This window comes from Ctenopharyngodon idella, chromosome 7 (genome assembly GCF_019924925.1).
Source record: "Ctenopharyngodon idella isolate HZGC_01 chromosome 7, HZGC01, whole genome shotgun sequence".
Taxonomy (NCBI): Eukaryota; Metazoa; Chordata; class Actinopteri; order Cypriniformes; family Xenocyprididae; genus Ctenopharyngodon; species Ctenopharyngodon idella.
This window is the reverse complement of record NC_067226.1, coordinates 31,857,887-31,879,589: the sequence shown is the minus strand read 5'-3', so window position 1 is coordinate 31,879,589 and position 21,703 is coordinate 31,857,887. Positions and strand designations below refer to the sequence as shown.

The 21,703-nt window shown below is 35.9% G+C and overlaps 1 protein-coding gene and 1 long non-coding RNA gene across 2 annotated transcripts in view; one reads left to right on the top strand and one right to left on the bottom strand.

Annotated features, from left to right (window-relative positions):
* Positions 1-21,703, top strand: part of ntrk3b (neurotrophic tyrosine kinase, receptor, type 3b) — a 146,526-nt gene that overhangs the window by 105,012 nt on the left and 19,811 nt on the right. Inside the window, exons 12-13 of the mRNA XM_051900980.1 lie at positions 8,386-8,574; positions 20,290-20,420. Coding sequence (XP_051756940.1) covers positions 8,386-8,574; positions 20,290-20,420 — 320 coding nt within the window. The remainder of the gene's footprint in view (positions 1-8,385; positions 8,575-20,289; positions 20,421-21,703) is intronic.
* Positions 10,700-21,703, bottom strand: part of LOC127516400 (uncharacterized) — a 102,678-nt gene continuing 91,674 nt past the window's right edge. The window contains exon 4 of the long non-coding RNA XR_007930983.1: positions 10,700-12,317. This is a non-coding gene — a long non-coding RNA (uncharacterized LOC127516400). The remainder of the gene's footprint in view (positions 12,318-21,703) is intronic.

Sequence of the window (21,703 nt, the reverse complement as noted above, 5' to 3'; positions counted from 1 at the left end):
AACGTTGTGGATCGAGTGGCCCATGGTGGCGGTGGGGTTATGGTATGGGCAGGCGTATGTTATGGACAACGAACACAGGTGCATTTTATTGATGGCATTTTGAATGCACAGAGATACCGTGACGAGATCCTGAGGCCCATTGTTGTGCCATTCATCCACGACCATCACCTCATGTTGCAGCATGATAACGCACGGCCCCGTGTTGCAAGGATCTGTACACAATTCCTGGAAGCTGAAAACATCCCAGTTCTTGCATGGCCAAAATACTCACCGGACATGTCACCCATTGAGCATGTTTGGGATGCTCTGGATCGGCGTATACGACAGTGTGTTCCAGTTCCTGCCAATATCCAGCAACTTCGCACAGCCATTGAAGAGGAGTGGACCAACATTCCACAGGCCACAATCAACAACCTGATCAAGTCTATGCGAAGGAGATGTGTTGCACTGCGTGAGGCAAATGGTGGTCACACCAGATGCTGACTGGTTTTCGGACCCCCCCAGTACAGTAAAACTGCACATTTTAGAGTGGCCTTTCATTGTGGCCAGCCTAAGGCACACCTGTGCAATAATCATGCTGTCTAATCAGCATGTTGATATGCCACACCTGTGAGGTGGATGGATTATCTCGGCAAAGGAGAAGTGCTCACTAACACAGATTTAGACAGATTTGTGAACAATATTTGAGAGAAATAGGCCTTTTGTGTACATAGAAAAAGTCTTAGATCTTTGAGTTCAGCTCATGAAAAATGGGGGCAAAAACAAAAGTGTTGCGTTTATAATTTTGTTCAGTGTATTTATATAGTATATAGATAGATAGATATTGATTTGATTACTGTAATAAGATTAAAAACTTTGATTAAATTTCTAAATTAAAATTTTTAAATTGAAGTCAGCATAAATTACAGTACAATTTTCTTAAAATAAGTACTTTTTCATTATGGTACAGAGAATAAGGGGGTGGGTGCTTTATTGAAATGTATTTTTATTTATTTAGTTATTTCTCTGTTCTGTCTTTTGATTTGTGGTGAATTTCTGAGTGTTTGGTATCATGAATTATAAAAACAAAATGCTTTAATATATTAATTTCTCCAATAATGTAATGTCTGCAACTACTAGTCAAAACTCCAGTAATTCACTGTAAATAGCTACATGAATCTAAATTAAATATTTCTCATATTTGCCTTTGATGAGCAAAGAGTGTTGAATCCCCCTATCTAGACACCGTAACAAGGTCACAGACACATGAAAACAAAAATGCTTTTATTTTTAATTAATTATTAAATTAAGCGTTTTGCACTCTCTCTCTCTCTCTCTCTCTCTGTATATATGTGTGTGTGTGTGTGTGTGTGTGTGTGTGTGTGTGTGTGTGTGTGTTTGTGTGTTTTCTTAGGCTTTAATAAACCTCTTGGACTACCCGTGGAATTCTATCTAGCATTTAAAACTGGAGAGCTAAAAAGAAATGCTGATTTGATACATGTTACATAACCGTATGCGGCAAGACTTGAGGAGAATCAGACAATAATTACATTCTTGCCTCCAGCACTGTGTCTGATTGAGCCCATTATGCTAACCCAGATTTTAGGTGACAGTGGCTCACCTCTGTGATTATCTGTACTGCATATTTAAGATTAGCTGTTGTGTACCTCAGCTCTCTGTTTGCCACGGTATTTGCAGATGTATTTCCTAGACTCTTAGGGTTGTGATTGAACCCACGCTGGTGCTTTGGTCTGGGGAGCTTCAGGAGATTATAATTGTCTGTGGTTATTGATGAGATTTCCTTCCCTTCAGGCCTAACAGACACAGTGAAGAACCAAACTTGGCACCCTGCATTCATTTGTCTGTAAATTCATTAGGATTCAAGACATACAAACTATCTATAAACATGCATTATCACACTGGGATATAATCAAGTTTTTTTTTTTCCACATTAATCCACCAAAATGAATTTATGAGGAACAAAATCCCTATTCTGGGTCTGTTTTTTTTTTTTTTTGTAATAAGTTCAGTTTTACAGAGAAATTTGCACATCACTATTTGTCACCAATATGCAAGGAGAAATCAGTTAAAGAATCCCATTGTCATTATATATATATATATATATATATATATATATATATATATATATAAAGAAAATAGAGAAGCAAAATACAGATATTTTATATATATTTTTTATATTTAATCATTTCACACACCATAGGAAAGTACTCCAAAATGTTAATTTTGGGTAATGTATTTGCTTCAAACCTTGGTATAATCAGTTGTTGGCTCTGTTGACTACATTATTGACTGGTGGTTGTGTTCTTGACTAATTGAAGAACCTGATTGAGATTGGCTAAAATAAAACAGGCTCTATTTTATTGCTAGTGAAAGGTCTATGTTCTATCATCCGTCAGATTCTCATAGAGGTTTACATTGATTACCATAATAGCCAACAATAAACCACACACTCAAGTTAATGCATCCCATAAACTGAGATTGATTGATATTATTATTACAAAATGGATAGTTCCGGTCCTTGATTCTGATTGGTTTAGCCTTGTTCAAAGCCATTGTAAATTACTATACAAACATATACCTGTGACCTCATTAAAATAAATATTCTTATGGACTTACCATTTTACAAAAGCAATAAGCCCTGTGAAGCCGTGGTTTACAGTGCTTTCAATTTGATAAAAATAGTATGTGAAACAATGCATGTCGAATGAATATTTCAAACAGTAGTATGCCATGTGGTGTTGCCACATGACCATGTTCAGTTCAACAAGTGGCATCCAAATTATATTTCAGTAATAAAAACAGCTATTTTGGATTCAAGAAGGTCATGTGTAAAATTGTTGGATATGGTCACTGTGTTTTGTCTTTGTAGGAAAGATAGTTGTTAAGTTTAGGTATTGGGTTGGATTAAGGGATGTAGAATATGGTCATGCAGAATAAGGCATTAATATGTGCTTTATAAGTACTAATAATCAGCCAATATCCTAGTAATATGCATGCTAATAAACAACTAGTTAATAGTGAGAATTGGACCCTAAACTAAAGTGTTACCGATTTAGCCTATTAACGGCTGTAACTAAAGACAAAATAAGCTTATATGATGCATATGGTTTAACATTCTAGTTTAATAAAATATACAATCGTAAACAAAATAAATGATCGGCCCAATGGAGGAGTCATACATTTTCCATAGCCTTCTTCAGGAAGGATCATCAATAACAACATGTCCTCCAACCATGTCCTCCAACATGTCCTCCAACCATTTCATGACGACAGACGCAACACAACACTGTCATTATTTTTACGCCAGCTAGAGGGCGCATGACTTTAAAACATAAATATAGGTTGCAATAAGGTGCTTTGGAGGAGGACAATCTCATCAATAACGGTGGTCTAACCATTTTATAAAAGCAATAACCCCAGTGAAGCCGTGGTTTACAGTGAATTTAGCGCTTTTAATTTGATAAAAATAGTATTTAAAACGATGCATGTCGTATGAATGTTTCAAACAGTAGTATGCTGTGTTGTTGCCACATGACCATGCTTAACTTAACTTAAATTTCAGTAATAAAAACTGCCATTTTAGATTCAAGGTCATGTTAACAATTGTTGGACATGGTCACTGTGTTTTGTCTTTGTAGGACAGTGTAGTAGTATGTTATCGCAACATACACTCTTAGAAGAAAAGGTTTTATATAGAACTTCCTTTTAGTGGTTCCAATCGTGATCATTACAATGTCATTTTAATTCATTAACTTTGACTTTTATAAAACTTTACCAATTAAATGGCTCATAAATATACTTTATCACTAGAAGAAATTGAAATAACCCATTAAACATGACAGTATTAGGCAATCAATTAAGACATTTCTCCTTGTATAGAACCTTTTTGGCATAAAGCGTTCTTTAAAATGGAGTCAAGAACCCTAGGGTTCTATATAGAACCCCACTGAACCTATTTTTTCTAAGAGTGTCAGTGTAGTAAATGTCGCGTCACTAAGTCAGTGGTAAATTTGCTATCTAGAATTATACAGAATTATAACAGATATCTATAAAACCTTAAATAGTCTGCTTTATCAGATCATTTGCAAAATTTAGAATCAATATGTTGCAGACATTTAGTCTACAGTACATGCAGCCAGTTCATACAGTACAGTACGAACTACAGCGCTAGCACTGAACAGTCCAAATCTATTTTCGCTGCATTTGCTTGCCGCTGTGTGTTTTGTATATGGCTCGTTGAACAGAGTTCTCTTTGCACTGTTGGATCAGTGAAGTCATGGGGCCGCAACATAGCCTGATCGATAGCAGTCTTACTGTCAGTATCTGAATGATCACATGTTTTTGTGTGCTCCCTGCGACTCTGTAATAAAAGGTAAATATTTAATGGCACCTGCTCAATCGTGGCCCACCACCCACTGCCCAGGATGATGCAACATTATCAATTTTTATCCCACCTCCCTCTGTTTAAATGGTTGGAGTCTGGCTGATGAAAGTGGCTCTTTATTTTTTCATTGCAGTTCACTTCAGGAGATTGTGTGCTAGTGTAGGCCAGGAATCAAGCTGAGCCAATGCTTGTACGGTGCTTGCTTAGCTTTTCTGATGTACATGGAGCCTTAGTTTTTTCTTGTCAAGTTAGTCATGTCTACTATGATTCTGGTTTTTAGGCTCTTCAATATAGTTGCATAATGATAATGTTCTTGACCATTAAGTTAAGAACATTCTGCAACTATATCTTTTGTTTACCTTTGTTTACATATTGTTTGAGAACTGATGTGGTTGTACTATACAAAGACAAACATAATTTTTCATGATTCTTTTTTGTTTTGCATGACTTCATTCCATTCATTTATAAGCCCTCTTTATGACAATTAATCACATTTCTCCCAAAAGTCATTAATATAAAAAAGTTAATGTAGTATTCATGGTAGTATTTGTTGTTTTTGTATTTCATGCTATGTAATGACAATTACCATTGAGAATAAATTGAAAAAATGAGAATATGTTGAAATATGCTAAATTGTCATGAAAACAATGTCACAAAAATAGTAATTGATATTAAAATGTGCTTAATTTTCTTAATGCAATAAATAAAGTACACTTATTTACACTTATTTACAATTCTCACTATTAACTAACTATTAACTATGACTTTTGCCTCAATAAACTCCTAATTACTGCTTATTAATAGTTAGTAAGGTAGTTTGTTAAGTTTAGGTATCGAGTAAGATTAAGGGATGAAGTCATGAATATGTGCTTTATAAGTACTAGCCAATATCCTAGTAATATGCATGCTAATAAACAACTAGTTAATAATGAGAATTGGACCCTAAACTAAAGTGTTACCGATTTAGCCCATTAACGCCAGTAGCTAAAGACAGAATAAGCTCATATGAATCATATGGTTTAACATTCTAGTTTAATAAAATATGCTCCTGCTTGTCTCCCAAAGCTATTTATACAATCGTAAACAAAATAAATGATCGGCCCAATGGAGGAGTCATACATTTTCCATAGCCTACTTCATGAAGGACCATCAATAACGGTGGTATGTATCCCTCAGAGTGAGATTTGACGGGAAACACCAAGAGTTACAGTGAAATGTTTAAAATTGAACTCTCAGATTTACTTTGCGCCAAGAAGCAGCATTTCTCACTAGGACCCTAAATGTCAAACATAAAGATGTGTGGTTCTGTTTATGGGGTGTGTTTACTTTAACCTACGTGTTGTCACCACGAGCTAGTGTAAAGACTTCACTAGTTCAGAGAAACGCGACGAGAAGATTGCAGAACTTCACCAATCTGACATCAATGTATATTTATATTTAAGACATTTAGTAGATATTCTTATCCAGATTGCACTTAAAGGCACAATATGTAATTTTTCGCCACTAGAGGTCGTTTATTCAAAACAAAGGTGTAACTTGATGACGCCTTGATTTCGCAGAATCATGGGAAGTGTTGTCTTCACGTCTACAGCCGGTGGAAAAGAATCCGACGGGACTCGAGCAGAAATCATGTTCATGGATGAGATTATTAACATTACTGTAGTATGAAGCAGAGCAGGACCGAGTGCTGTGGGAGCTGAACAAGGCCGCTGGAGCGATTGCTAATGAGAGACGATCGCGACACATGGATGGAGAGCTGCAGAACTTTTATTATGCCGCAGTCACTGCTTCCGTTTCTTCCGGTCAAGCGTATGTGGGGTAAAGCAGCTCTGTTTATCATATTAGATACATTTGTGTGTTGAAAGTTGTTATAATGCTACTCTGCATTCGCTCGGCGGCTACTATGAGACACTTGTTGCACACTGCAGTAAGCTAGATCGATATTAGGCATGGTAAAACATGGTACTCGCAGTAAATCAAGAAAACGAGATTTAAACAATAAGACGTACTGTGTTGAGCTGTATAACAATGATTAGTTTTCTGTCGATTAATGTATCCAAACAGTTGCTCACCTTTCTAATAAAACACATAATATATTAAAGCGTCTTGGTTTCTACAAAATAAAACCGAAAATTGAGGGTAACGTGGGTATGATGTCATTGGTAGGCGACGCACGGACACGGTCCGTGTCCTGGTTAAAATAGCTTATTTCTCTGGATTTAAACATTCTTGGAAACATTTGGGATAATGTAAGTACACAAGTCAAAATGTATAACATTGTTCTAGTGGTTTTTGGGTATTTTAATCTAAAATCTTACATATTTTGCCTTTAAGAAACTGTTGTGGTCAAATTTGGAAAGTTGTCTTTAAAAACAAATAAGTAAGGCTTAAACCTTATGCCTTATAATGTTTTAGCCTTAGTAAAACCCCAATACAAATAAACAAGCCATGTTACTTGTGCATGTCACTTTCAGTCTGGAGATTGTGTCTTGCCTGTGGCTCTGCTGTTATGGCACGACTTCACACACCTTGCACCTTGGGTTGTATTTGTGGGGGTTACACCTAGCAAGTCTGGGCGATGCTCCATAACCCTGACACAGTCAAGGTGAGAAAAGAAAAAAAAGAAGAAGAAAAAACAGGTCTCTTCACCTGCTACTGACACAAGAGTTGGTGAGATTTATTGATTTACTGAAAAACTATTATTTCAGATGTTAGCCTGTTGAAATTCATGAACTCCGTTCCACATACATAGTCATTTTAACCTGTTAGCCTGCATCTCTATTTGCATTTTACTCAGCTGCAGTAATCTCTGTGGATGCTTTTGTCCATATAAGGGATTTCCTAAAGGAACGTCATAAGATTTATGACTTTATGAATCTCACTTGTGGACTTTCTGCGTGAGGGCGACTCCGGCTTCCAGTATGAATGAAGCACACATTACATGAGAGTGATTAGTGCTCCATAATGCTCACATTGCCTGATTTTGGGTAAAAATGGAACAAATATTACTCCTCTATCTAGAAATTTGAAGCAAACATTTGAGAATCCATCAATATTTCTCCAAATGTGCATGCTTTTGAATTTAAAACCCTGAGGGACATTTTTCCATTGGCTTTGGGCTATTACTGAAAACAAGCTCTGTGTCCAAAAAAGTTCATTTATTTATTCATTTTCAGATATTAACCAAAAGCCATTTAAAAAAAAAAAAAAAAAAAACCTTTTAAACTTCGGCACTATGGAACCGGAAGTTATTTCTGGGTTTTCCCTATCTTTCCTGTAGATAGGGAAGCTCATTAGGTTTTGCTATTGAGATTTTCATTAGATTATCAGTATTCCAGGTTTTCTGACAAATAGGATTCATTTTCACATTAAGTATTACCTGACAAGTGCTCAGCTTGGAATGAATTTGGGGAAATAATGCTCATTGGGTGGGTTTACAGATATTTGTCTTTGTGTTTGAACTACCACATACAGGTTTTAAACATTTGAGACCAATGTGCAGTAGGCTACTTTAGTCCCTTTGTGTTGATGATTTGCTCGGTTGCCCATGTTCAAACTGGTCCCCTGAGTGTGTTTGTGAACAAACAACTGATTTTAGAAGTTGTGTTTTGAGGTAGGCTTCTTGAAAATTGTATGTTTACCGACAGTTTCCTAATTCTTCAATTCAGCTCAATGGTCTTCTCTCCCAGGTGGCAATTTTCAGATATTAAACCACTGTCAATTTCACAATGAATAAATAAGTAAACTCAATGACATTTTTTAGATGACTATGTAGTCTTGTGAAGTCACTCGAAAGGTTTTGTTTTGTGAAATGAGCCTAAGGTTGTTTAGTCATCCTGTTTAGCTGATGTTTAAAGTATAATGTCTTTTTTAGTTCTATACAAAGACTTAAATGATTCAAAGTCATGTTGAGGTAGAATACTTTTGTTTTTCTCTCCAATGCTTCTCTATAACATTCACACTGCTTGTACATTCATCATTACTTTGTGCTTGTTCTCCAGGTCCAGTGGCAGTCATCAGTGGGGAGGAGGACTCTGCAAGCCCTCTTCATCATGTCAACCATGGTATCGTCACACCGTGCTCTCTCGATGCGGGGCCCGACGCTGTCGTGATCGGCATGAGTCGCATTCCTGTCATCGAGAACCCGCAGTACTTTCGACACGGACACAACTGCAACAAGCCAACCACCTGTGAGTACACGTCTCACTATTTGATGATGCGATTCATTTCAATGTGATTGGTTCTAAAAATACAATTCAAAGTCGATGTGAAATCAAATTTGTGGAAGCTTGTTTCCGCCACTGAATAAAAAAAGATAATTGTGACTTTTTTTCTCGCAATTGCGAGTTTACATCTCATGATTCTGACTTTTTTTCTCAGAACTGCGTGATATAAACTCGCAAATACAAGTTATAAAGTCAGAATTGTGATATAAACTTGCAATTCTGTGAAAAAAGACAAAATTGAGAAGTTTATCTCTCGCAATTCTGAATTTATAACTCGCAATTGTGAGTTTTTATTTAATAGTTATGAGAAAAGAAGTCAGAATTGCGGGTTTATATCCCGCAAATCTGACTTTATAACTCACAATTGTGAGTTTATATCACGCAATTCTGAGAAAAAGAGTCAAAATTGCGAGATGTAAATTCGTAATTGAGAGGAAAACAAAGAATTGTGAGATAAGAAGTAGAAATTACTTTTTTATTTTTTATTCAGTGGCGGAAACAAGCTTCCATACAAATTTGACCATGTTTACAATACCATTATTTTTTTTATTTTTTTTTTAAAAAGAGAAATTAATATTTTTATTCCATAAGGATGCATTAATTTGATCAAAAAGTGGCAGTAAAGGAATTTATAATGTTACAAAAGGTTTTTATTTCAAATAGATGCTGTTCTTTTGAACTTTCTATTTATCAAAGAATCATGGGGGGGGAAAAAAACAAAAAACTTTATTACGGTTTCCTCAAAAATATTATGCAGCACAACTGCTTTCTTGATAATAAGAAGAAATGTTTCTTGAGCATCAAATCAGCATATTAGAATGATTTCTGAAGGTTTTTATTGTATTTTGGATTAAATAAATGCAGCCTTGCTGAGCATAAGAGACTTCTTTCAAAAAAATGATCATACTGACCCCAAACTTTTGAATAGTAGTGTATACTCTAATATCAAATTCCTGAAGGATAAAATAAAGGTCTCACCCCAGCCAACGGTTGGATTTGTCCATATTTAACCCAAATTTGCGTTGAAACAATCCAGCAATTTTAGAGTGTACTTTTGGCCTTTTAAATAGCCTGCAGTATATCCTCATTATATAGCACAGTATATGAGTCACTGTGAAGATATTTGAATAAGCACAATAGTGTTAAAAATAGATGACTTTTGGATACCCTGAGCTTGCACTTATTTCAGAGAGCATGAGAACAAATGCCAACACCATTGTTTGTATAAATGGCCATGAATGAATACGCAGAGCTCCTGCTAAGATTTATGAGATCATTTATATGTTTATTTGCTATTTTTGGGGCCTGTTGTGACTGATGAGTTCCACATTGACTATTACTTTTCTGGAGCAAATGGTGTCTTAGTTTAGACCTTTAATGTAATTAATTGGAACAAATATACTTGTCACTTTACATAAGTGATTTTGTTAGCCAAATTTAGAGGTTAAAAGGGGCCTTGACTGATTTATGGCACATAGTATCGGATATATGGGGACACAGACTTGCACACATCAACACACACAGTCTATTTATATTCCAGGCACAAAACAGTGGTCTATTCACAGGGTGCACTGACGGCTATGAAAAGGAATCCAAAAGGCAGAGGACAATCACATTTTGCCCTCATGAATAAATTAACTCTTTATGCATAATGGATGGCATAAAATCTTTATGGCTGTAGATACATAACCATCATGGCCGTGCCCATATCTGACGAGTGTGTGATATTTAAATGACAGTTAGCTGCTTAAGAGAGGGTATATTTTTACTTCTCAGGCTTTGAGCTACTAGAAAGCACTTAATGCGTTGGCTGTAGTAAGCTGAATCATTTATATAAAGATACACCTTATAAAAATGGTCCAAGGTTCAGCTCATGATTTTTTTATAGAGAATATAAACCAGTAGAGCGATGTGTTATCAGACCAGTTTCACCCAGTTAATACTGAGTTTACATTTGTAGACATGACTAATCCAAATCCATAAAGGATATGCAATAAAGCAAGAATCTAGTGGTTCGTGAGAAATAATATGTATAGCATAAATAAGATAAAGACTATTTTAGAGGTGTTAAGACTGTTCCATTGTGATATTTATCAATGTCATTATATCTATAAATATCTAATATAATTATATTTTTTATTCAATATTTTTAAATATTTAAATATATTATTTATGTTTTATTTTCACACAGTAATATTTTATACTGCATGTTTCAATTCTTAATAAAAATATTTGTATTGTATTATTTTACTGTTATATGTAACCCTGGACCACAGAACCAGTCATAAGGGTCAATTTTTTAAAATTGAGATTTATTCAGTTGATGTATGGTTTGTTAGAATAGGACAATATCTGGCTGAGATATAATTATTTGAAAATCTGGAATCTGAAGGTGCAAAAAAATCAAAATATTGAGAAAATCGCCTATAAAGTTGTCCTTAGCAATGCATATTACTCACAAAAATAAATGTTTGATATATTTACAGTAAGAAATTTACAAAATATCTTCATGGAACATGATCTTTACTTAATATCCTAATTATTTTTGGCATAAAAAAAAAAAAAAAAAAATCGATCATTTTGACCCATACAATGTATTGTTGGCTATTGCTACAAATATACCCATGTGACTTATGACTGGTTTTGTGGTCCAGGGTCACATATAGTAATAATAAAATAATAATGGAAATACACAAAAGTAAAATGTCTGGGCATTATGGTAATTTGTGGGGAAACATTTATTTAATCATCATTAATGTCTCAATGCAATGAAAAAAAAAATCTTAAAACAGGCTTAATTCTTTATGCTGTATAATTTTTGTGTGAAATGTGACTTGGATGTGCTTTTGTGAAATTCCCCCTTAGAGTTTCATTCATACAACAATTTTGATAATTAAAAATTGTACTTGCATGATTATGGTTTTATTTGTAGACTTCTGCAGTAGGATTGTTTGAAAGGAAGCTGTTGCACGGTTTCAAGTAAGCAAGTCCCTTGAGCCATGACATGCTGACTTTTCAGGAATCCATAATATGACTGACTCACACAAGCTATTTTGCAATTACAATTGAGTTCTGCTGCATTTATTTCCCTTTTCAACCCAACATGAGTTCATTCCTGAACTACTTAGCATCTCAGTTGGTGGTTAGCACAGAGTTTTGCTTTACCTATATGCAAGATCCAAGAATAATCTCTAGCATCTCATTTGCACATTGGAGACCAAGTGTTAACTTTTCTGTCTGTTTGAACATTCGTTCACCTTGCCATGTAGATCACAAAGCATAGAATTATGTTATCATAACACATTTATTTCAAAAGAGCAAGGAAAATGATCAGTTTTTAAGGGGCGGCTCGTCAGTAAACAGCCACTGTTATGATTGGTTAATGTCATTGCATAGGAAACAGTATCGATGCCCACTCTCTATTGCATGTGAGTGTTTTAAAAACATTTTCCATATAAAAAAAAAAAAAGTAATTTACAGACAAAGTATTATTGAAATCATTTACTTGCTGTTTGTGATGCAGATGCTGTCAGAATACAGTCAGTTGCTTCATCTTTCAACAGAAGTTTCTTTGCAAACTCTCCATTACACAGTGCCTCTTTTACAAAACAAAATGCTCTGAACAAACGTACAATCCTCTGATGTGATCTGGGACGCCATTAAAATGAACGATCCATTTGTTTCCGATGCTGGGATCCTTCTGAAGTCTGTACAGAGACACAAATGAGATGTTTAAACTGGACTTGTCAAAGCGAACATTCTTTCACTCTTCCATTTGTCCTGTTGTCGACAGACTCAAGTGCATGGAGTACATCAGACACTGAACACATCTGTATACTGTATCCAGTGTAGACAGCATCAGTGATTATAATGGCTTTTATTTGCTTTTGACTCAACGCTCACATCCAGTGTATGCAAATGTCAGCTGTTAAGCGCCTGAATGCGGAGCCTATGTTGTGATGATGTACGATTATTCGTCCGTATTTCTCTAGTTGCCCGTGTGACGTCACAGATCTGGTATTATCAAAACGAGCCGTTTTTGGAGCTTGATTAAATGGGGGGGTCTAATGCTATTTCATGCATTCTGACTTATTTACACTGTTAAAGAGTTGGATTGTTTTGCTAAACATGGCCAAAGTTTCAAAAAACGAGTTAGATGTATGATGGAGTATTTCTGTGCCAAATATACTCCTTCAGAGTTCGTACAATTTTCGGAAAGTTTTTTTCAAGTATGGCCCTGTATTACTAATAAAGGACGGAATTCCTTGTATGAGCACTTCTCCCGGAAGAGCGCGCACACACATTAACCAGAGCGAGAGAGCAAGAGCCGCCCATCAACGCGCTTCGTTCAGCTTTACGGAAGTCGTCGGCAGCACTGCACAGGACTTGCTCGAGACAGATTTGTCACTTTGTTTTTAGACCACGAAATCAACAATGTCACCTAAGAAGTGTGTTTTTGGTTGTGAGGGAAAGATAACCTTGCTTCCCAAAAAACTTAGTGTTAAGTTGAGCTGAGAGTTTTGTGCTCACGCATTACATTGATGCGCTCTCGATATTTGTCATTAAAACAACCATAGAAACTGCCTTAAATTAACTATCAAAATAAGGATAAAGTCGTGTCTGAAAGTTGCAATCAATTTTTTATTGGTTAAAATGAATGGAGAATATCTCGTGTTTTTCCGTGGCTGCTCGAGCCCTCAGGATCGGAGCTTATGGTTTCATAAACAAGCAAAAGCAAAAGCTGTGCGTGCTTGTGACTCTTTAGCTTCGCCCGCGGCACACCTCCAGGCGCTCGGCTGACTCGGAAAGACTCGGTACAGCGTATCTGTCTTTTATAAATCTGATAAAACTAAAGACTCTTCGGAGATATGAAGGATGCTATACTACTCTATAGGTACTCAAGATTAACATGAGACTGGCCGAAACTGTGTGTTATGTACCCTTTAAATAAATGCTTATAATGAGGAGGACATTTTAAGCTATGAAACTTGCAGGGTGTTTTAATGGTACAAAGACCTCTTTTATGTATAAAGATAAAGGCAAATTTGAATTCTTATGTCATGATTTGTATGTCAAATGTATGATTTATTAATCATGAAATATTTTCTGCTGGGATTTCTGGCATAAGTCATGGGAAATACAGCAGCTGGATCACGCATTATTCAGGTAGCAGTATACTTAAAGGAAGTGAGTGCACTAGCATTTACATTGAGCTCCTTTGATCACAAAGGCTATAAATACAAGATCCTGACAGTGCATTGCAAATATATATCATTTTGAGCAGTGCCAGTTTTGGCACATTTATTGGATTGCCACATTATATCCCTCGATTAAAACAAAACAGCATAAATGATCAATTTTGAAAAACACATTAGCCTAAATAGCTATAACTTAATATGTTGGAAGTTTAAGTTTAAGTCACATATGAATTTGTAGCGAGAGCCAAACTGCAATTATATATGCAAGAGTGAAAAGAGTGTCCATTTTAAATAACCTGTCTCAAAGATACAGTTGAGAAAAGCAATTGTTTTATCGTACTCCTGCAATATCCGCTGATTTCTCCCGCTTCATCAGATTAGCGGCGATGGCTGCTGATATTTGTATCCAGCAGTGACCGTGTTTTGTGTCCTGTTCACATTGAACTGCTCGGGACATCTGAAGAAGATATGTCCATGCCGATGTCTCCTGTGTACACCTTCATTGTTCTGGACACAATTACTTCGATTGCATTGTTTCAAGGTAACATTTGATGACAAGCTGAATTTATCAGGCTAAAGAGTGAGAGGACAAAGGCATCCGCTCTGAAAAAGGGCATTGTAAATGAATGCAGGCCAGGTTTAATGGAGCTCTGACTTTGCACACCTTCACAAAGATTCTGATTCAACTGATCTATTTTTATTGCTCATAATTGGGCTTCCATCTCATCCAACCTCATCTGAAGTTCAATGAAGGGAGACACCGACACAAACCAGGTGCTTGATAACAACTGATCAGCTATATTTGTGAATAGATATTTTTGTGGTAAAAATCATTTTCTGAAAAAGACAAGCGCCATGATTACTTTAGGACCTTTTTTTTTTTTAAATTCTAGTTGAAAGTTACATTAACTCTTTCCCCGCCAGCGGTTTTTTTAAAAAGTTGCCAGCCACCACCGGCATTTTTTTTTTAAATGTACACTAAAATTTAATGGTCCCCAGAATATTGTGTTGTATGAATATCTGAACATGCAATATATCAAAAGAAAAAAACAGAGCTGCTTTTCTTTTTTTTTTTATCAGCACTTGAATGTGGGCAAGTTTCATAAAAAAACATTTTGAGCAAAAAATTTAGAAAAAAAAACAAAAAACAAAAAAAAGATTACAACGTGCATAAGCAATGCTTTTATCGCTTGTTTCTGCTCTTTATTTCCCCTTTTTTTGATCCGGAGATTCTGTACTCTTTCAGGAAAACAGGGAAAGCAAGAAAATTCCATCAATGGCATTTTATTTTTTTATTTATGCATTCTTTTTCTAGTTGAAAATTACAATAATTACATTTGTGAATTTCTTTGAATTTCAGTTTATTACAATTTTACATCCTTAAAATGTTCTGCATCTTGTTTTTCCTCAATTCAAATTCAGGACTTTAATTAGAATTCATTCTAATTGGTCCTGGTTAACCTCCGCGTACTGGCCAAATTATGAAGAAAACAGTTTCTTTTAGAATAACCTGTTTTTACAGCTAATTTTGCAATTTCAATTAATGGTCTGCATGGACTAGAGAATTACTAAATCATTAATGTTAGCGTTTGTCTGCACATACTCTCATATTTTTAAATGAACATTTTCACAAAACTTTTGATGGCCCCCAGAATATTTTGTTGTATGAATATCTGAACATATCAAAAGAAAGAACAGAACCTCTGCATTAAAAAAAATATCTACAGTAGCTTCATGCATTCTTTTTTTTTTTATCAACACTTGAATGTGGGCAAGTTATATTAAAAAAAAAAAAAAAAAAAGCAACACAAAAATGTGTTGAAACAAAAAGCTTTTTTGTCAAAGACTACGTCCGGATCAGATTCGGTGCAATGATCAAAACATAGATGGAATAGATCGAGTCCATCAACACCCCTAAAGCTTCACAGTCCTGTACCTCTTCATGGGTTTGACATTTCATTCAGTAACGTTAGGCAGTTTTGATTTATAAGCCGTTTAATGATTGCATTACATTACCCCACTGCTTTCACAAACAAGGCTTAAGCTAGTCCCAGACTAAAATGTATGTTTGAGCTGTTTTAACTGAAAGGAACTTGCACTGACATATCTTAAAATATGTCAGTGCCATTGTTTTGTCTCCAGATGCAGACCAGTAATGTTTTTTCTAAGGCACGTTAATAAAAGCTACTTAAGTGTCCTAATTGAACTAAGGCCTAATCCTGGTTTAGGCCACATTCACACAGCAGCAGAATACGGTTGTCAGTCCTGTATTTGGGTCCTTAATACGGTTACGTTCACATGCAGTGCGGTTATTTATGGGAGTGACAACCGCATTCTATAACCGAACTCACACCTGTAAATTTTCAGGACTCACAACCGCATTCTCAGAAATTCCGCGCTGTGTGAACGGAACCTGCACTGGACAACTAGTTGTCCGTCATGTCATACAGTGCGAGAGAGCCGCTCTTCTAAGGTGTTTTGTAACTTACAGCAACAGAGATATGAGCTGTGCGTCATCTTAAGGTGTTAGATCCAGTCACTGTTTCTCACCGGAGCGGCTCCCGTCAGTTTTGTGTTTCTTTTCCAAACTCAAATGCCGTATCATGCACGAGACGTCGCAGAGGACGTGACGCGAGTGCAATGGTTAAAGACTCCGGATAGCGTGTTTACATGCTGCTGTTGGTTAATGAAGTTTGAATGGGTAAACTTGCGGTTCAGTTGGTCTCTTGTCATGTCAAAAGTGATGAGACTTTTTTACCATTCACCATTTTTAATATTACGTTGGTCACTGTCGTTATAGTTACTAGTAAGAGAATACGGGCTTGACTCTCGCTGCATGTTCATACAGTTGCTGTGTGAATGGGACATTTTGAGACTCACACCTGTAAGTAAATACGGTTGTCAATCCCAAAAACTGACAGTGTGAACGTGGCCTTAGTCTAAGCCCTGTCTGTGAAACCAGGCCTACATGTGCTTAAGCAATGATTCAGTCGTTTGTTTCTGCTTCTTCGCCTGTGTTTTGATCTAGAGATTCAGTACTCTTTCAGAAGATTCCCCCCAGGTCCGTTCACGACCGCTTTCATCATAAATGATGGGAATTCCATCAATGACGAGGAAAGAGTCAATTGACAAAGCTTGATGAACAGCACTATTTCTAATCAGAGTTTTACTGCTGCAAACACACCTGCCTGTGTCTTTCCTAATTTCTGCCTTCAGGGGTTGATACATGTTCAGTCAGGATGAGGAATAAATGAATGACAGTGAGTCTCGGGATATTGCTTTTTCAATTCAGAGGCTTTCCAGAACAGGAATCGGGGTAAATAGGCTGTGGGGGGAGCAGGGCTTGCCGGTTGGGTGGGAAGCTGAAGGTTAAGTTAACCCATCCCAAACTCCTACGGCAGGTGCACATGTAATTGTTCGCTCAGAGGACGGGACAAACCCAGCGGACCACTTAATGAAAGAACGAGTGAATATAAATGAGGTTTTTGGGGACAGGAAAGTGCTCCAGACTTGACCTGATTCTGCTTCAGTCTGCTAGATCCCTGCTGCTCGAGGCTCTGAGCTTTAATGATGACAGTAGCACCTGATACAGGATGTCTATCAGTGGCTCAAGTGTCAGTGCGATTTTGTTGCCCTTAAAGTCGCCATGAACCGGAAGTTGAACCGAAACTTTAGTTTTGTGATGTATTTCCAAGTGAAACAGAGGGGAGTGGTTAAGGATATTCAACCCAAGCCACCAAACCTGATGTCATCAGAGAAGGAACAATATTCCAGAGCGGAAGCAAATTTTCAGATTTTGATTAAAGTTTACCACGTCAAACAAATTATTTTCTGTGAACTTGCACGGATTAATTGTTCACCACAAGACTAGTAATGTGTGCTAACAAAGTAAATAGGGTCAATTTTGATTGAATGACGACTTTAACGCAAGGTGTTAAGGAGCAATAACTATAAAGATAACTATAACAATAACTATATTTGCGTCCACACCAACAAACGATAACGATCTGTTTATTCTAAACTCACACGCTGCTGTTTCAAAGTGTGTACAACATGTTTTAGCTGTTCTTGTTGCATTTACACGGCTTTAACCAGCAGATGTCACCGGCATGCTATGTTTCGAGTGAATAGCTAGTGTAATCGATCTAATCTAACAGTGAATTTAGCTGTCGAAGTCAATATAGTGGAAACAAAGCCTAGTCTTTTTCACTGCAACTTCAAAGGAAGTAAGACAATGTTGTCGAAACTAGCACTGGATACCTGAGGTAATTTTGTGTTACACTGTTTGCTAGCCTGGTATAATGATCTGATCGGTAATACTTCTCACCATTTATTCCGAGGGTATGTCCGACTGTTTTCCATATATCCATTTTCTTTAAAGTATCCTTGAAAATTGACTTGTCGAACAGTGGTGGATTTTTCTGGACCTCTGCGTTTAACTTCTCCGCAATGTCGTCTGCCATTTTAAACACGCGAGCCATTGAATTAGAATGGATTCTGATTGGCTGTCAGTGTTTTATCGTTCAACAGCTGAAAAAAATTGTTCTGAAAGTGATCCCAATGATATTGTTCCTCTATATCGTTATCGTTATAGCCATGGACAGTGCTATTCTTTTATAATAAGAAAGATTTTTAGAACTATACCGTTATATTTATAGTTATCGTTCTTGGTGTAAACGGGCCTTTACACTGAATATAATCTTCCTTGTCAAGCTGTTTCAATAAATTAAATATTTTAATAAACACTGTCTTACAAAAGTATTAATTATTCTTCTTTGAAATGATTGTAATTATAAAACCACATTTGAATGCAATGCAACACTTAGTAATGCAACAATAACGTAAAATTATGTCAAACACTGATGTACTTGTTGATCATATGCTGTGATGCATCATTCTCTTTAAATGTTCAACAATAAATGTGCGCAAAGTATTATAATGTATTATTGTGCTTTACAAACAATTAGACTATATTAACTCTGGTTACAGCTATATAAAAGAACATTACAACGTGCATTAAAATGTGCTTTTATAATGCATTACACACACACACATATACAAACAAACAATTACCAATCCTTTTCTACAAGGATCTACGTATGTTTACCCAGAACATGCTGATTTCTAAAAACAGGATAAGTACAGGTCTACTTATGCTCTTTTATTGCAAACCACGCTGCTTTGACTCAGAATGGCAGCTGATCTAATGACACAAACGTAATATTAATTCACAATATCTCTTGTATGTGGCTTCTCCATAGCAACCACTATAAGTACACACAGTAGAAAAAATCTTGTTATTTTTGTTGGCTCTTACAAGAGTGATCTGAAAGCACTATAATAGGCAATTCAGTATGATTACATGTTTACATCATGTGTGTGAATAATAGTCTATGGTTTCTGTTGTGTAATTCCTTCAGAAACCTAGATCTACATAACTCCTCAATGATATTATTATTGAAGTGTTAGGTGTAGGCCACTGAGTAGATGTGTTTATTTGAATTTAAAGAATTAGATAATCATATTTGTTGCCTTTGGTGTCTTTTTTCATGCCTTTTGTGGTCGAGCATTTTTGCTTTTAAGCTACTTTAAATTCACCCAAATAATTGGAAATGACAATGAGCATTGATGGCAAAGCATTACAAGTCCCAGGTGAGTTCGTAACAGATGGCAAAAAGAGACCTTTTCCAATTGACTCTCATTTGCATCACACTCATTTTGTTTTGAAAAAGAACTCAGAGGAGACAAAAAACATGCAGAAAATATCCAGCTGTGACTGTGAGCAGCAATTCTAGAACACCATCTGAACGGGAACTGACCTTTTACACAATGCGAACAACTCACAATTGAAGCCTTTATTTACACTTGTACACGTACGCGTAAACACAACACGCACAACGGGCGCATACAGATAACCTGTCACTCATGTTTCATTTGGCTCTGTTTTCCGCACTCATTTTTGCCAACTGTTCCTAAGGGACATTGTCTCGCATGATGATATTATTTGGATAATTGTGTGCCTGGACCTTTCTCATCCATTGTTTGATCATATAGATGTTAATGATAATCACTGACAGTGCTTCTTGTTTTTTGTTCATTTAAAAAAAAAAAAATCATCATTCCCAACCCATGTGCTGTTTTCTGCATAAATGTGAATAAAGCCTAAATTCTATTTGTTCATCATATAAAGCGATCCAGTGGACTAAGCTACTCAAATCATATGGACTAGTCTTACGATCTCTGAAGACAAAAGCACTAAAACTAAACATTGAAATTAAAACTAAAAATATTAAAAATAAAAGCTAATTTAAAATAATATTGTACTGTTATTTATTAATAGTAAAATATCACTATTTCTTTAAGGCAGTATCATTTCACAATCCATGTTCATTTTGCTGCACCACTGTGAACTGATGACCCTGACATACGAAACTTTAATAACCATTATGGTTTTCTCTCTCTTTCTGTGTTTCTCTTTCAGATGTGCAGCATATTCAACGGAGGGACATTGTTCTGAAGAGGGAGCTTGGCGAGGGAGCTTTTGGGAAGGTGTTTCTGGCTGAATGTTACAACCTCAGCCCCACCAAAGATAAGATGCTGGTGGCTGTGAAGGTGAGGCATGATTTTGCAGTTAAAAGCACCTTCTTTGACCTTTGCTTTGCTCTGACTTCTTTCTGAATAGATGCACTCCTTCTGTGCACTATAATCCATTACCAGGAATGTGCAGTAAAAGTAAATGCACCTTCCTGGTCTTATTGCACAAAATTCATCTGAAAAAAGTATTCGAAATCTTTGATCAAAAAGAAAAACTTTGAAACAGCTTTACTTTCAACTAGATTTTGTCACACCCACTTTTGACAATCCAGTCAGTTCTCAATGGATAAAATCAAGCACCAGAAGATAAAATCTTTTTCTTGTTTAATCCAAAATAATTGTGAATGCTGTTTTTTTTTCTGGTTCTTAATTGGTGGGTTGAAAGTCTAGCAACCTAAAGAAGAAATGGGTTAAAGGTAAAAGGTTAAAGGTTAAAAAAAAAAAAAAAAAAAAACAACCTTATATGCAAAAACAAAATGCAACTAACCATATATTTGTGCATAGCCAGGATCAATGTTTAGGAAATTACTTTGCATACTTACAAGCTTTTAAATGATCATAACTGCTAATAAAAAACCTGTTGTACACAATCTCTTAAATGATTCTGTCATCTGATTGATCATTTATGCTTTTTTACCATGTAAAGGGCCTTTTAGTATAATTCTAAAAACGTCCCTCTTCATGTGTCTTTTTGCTGTGAGAATAACTTATAATAATATATTTTTAGTAATATTTCAAGATGTACACTTACACAAAACTACAGAGCTATGATCATAAAACAAAGCATTTAAATATGATTTTAATAAACCATTGTTGGGAGATATAGAGTGTCAGCTGATATTTATCTGCCTTTTATATAAGTAGTCTGCTATACTGTTATAAACATCTCATTGATTTGCATTACAATTGTATATTCGTCTTACTTTTTGGCCATATAAATATCCCCCCAAAATGTTCTACTATTATTTCATATTTCAGGCTATACAGGGTAACATTAGAACACAGGTTCACTTGCAACAAGGATAAACATGGTTTGTGTCGAGCACAATGCAAAATGAACCAGTTAATGAACTTCAATGCTAAGGACGTTTTGTTTACTTTTGTATGATAAACAATTTTTGTTTTGTATTAGTTCTCCACTTGATGTCCAATGTCAAATTTCGGTCCTTTTGCAAAACCATTTGAGAATTGGCTTAGAACGACTTCTTAATAATATCATTTAGCCACTGGAAAGCACTCTCCACATCTGAACTTCTTTTTTTAATTCGATGTACTGCCTCACCAGAGCCCATTGAAGCTAT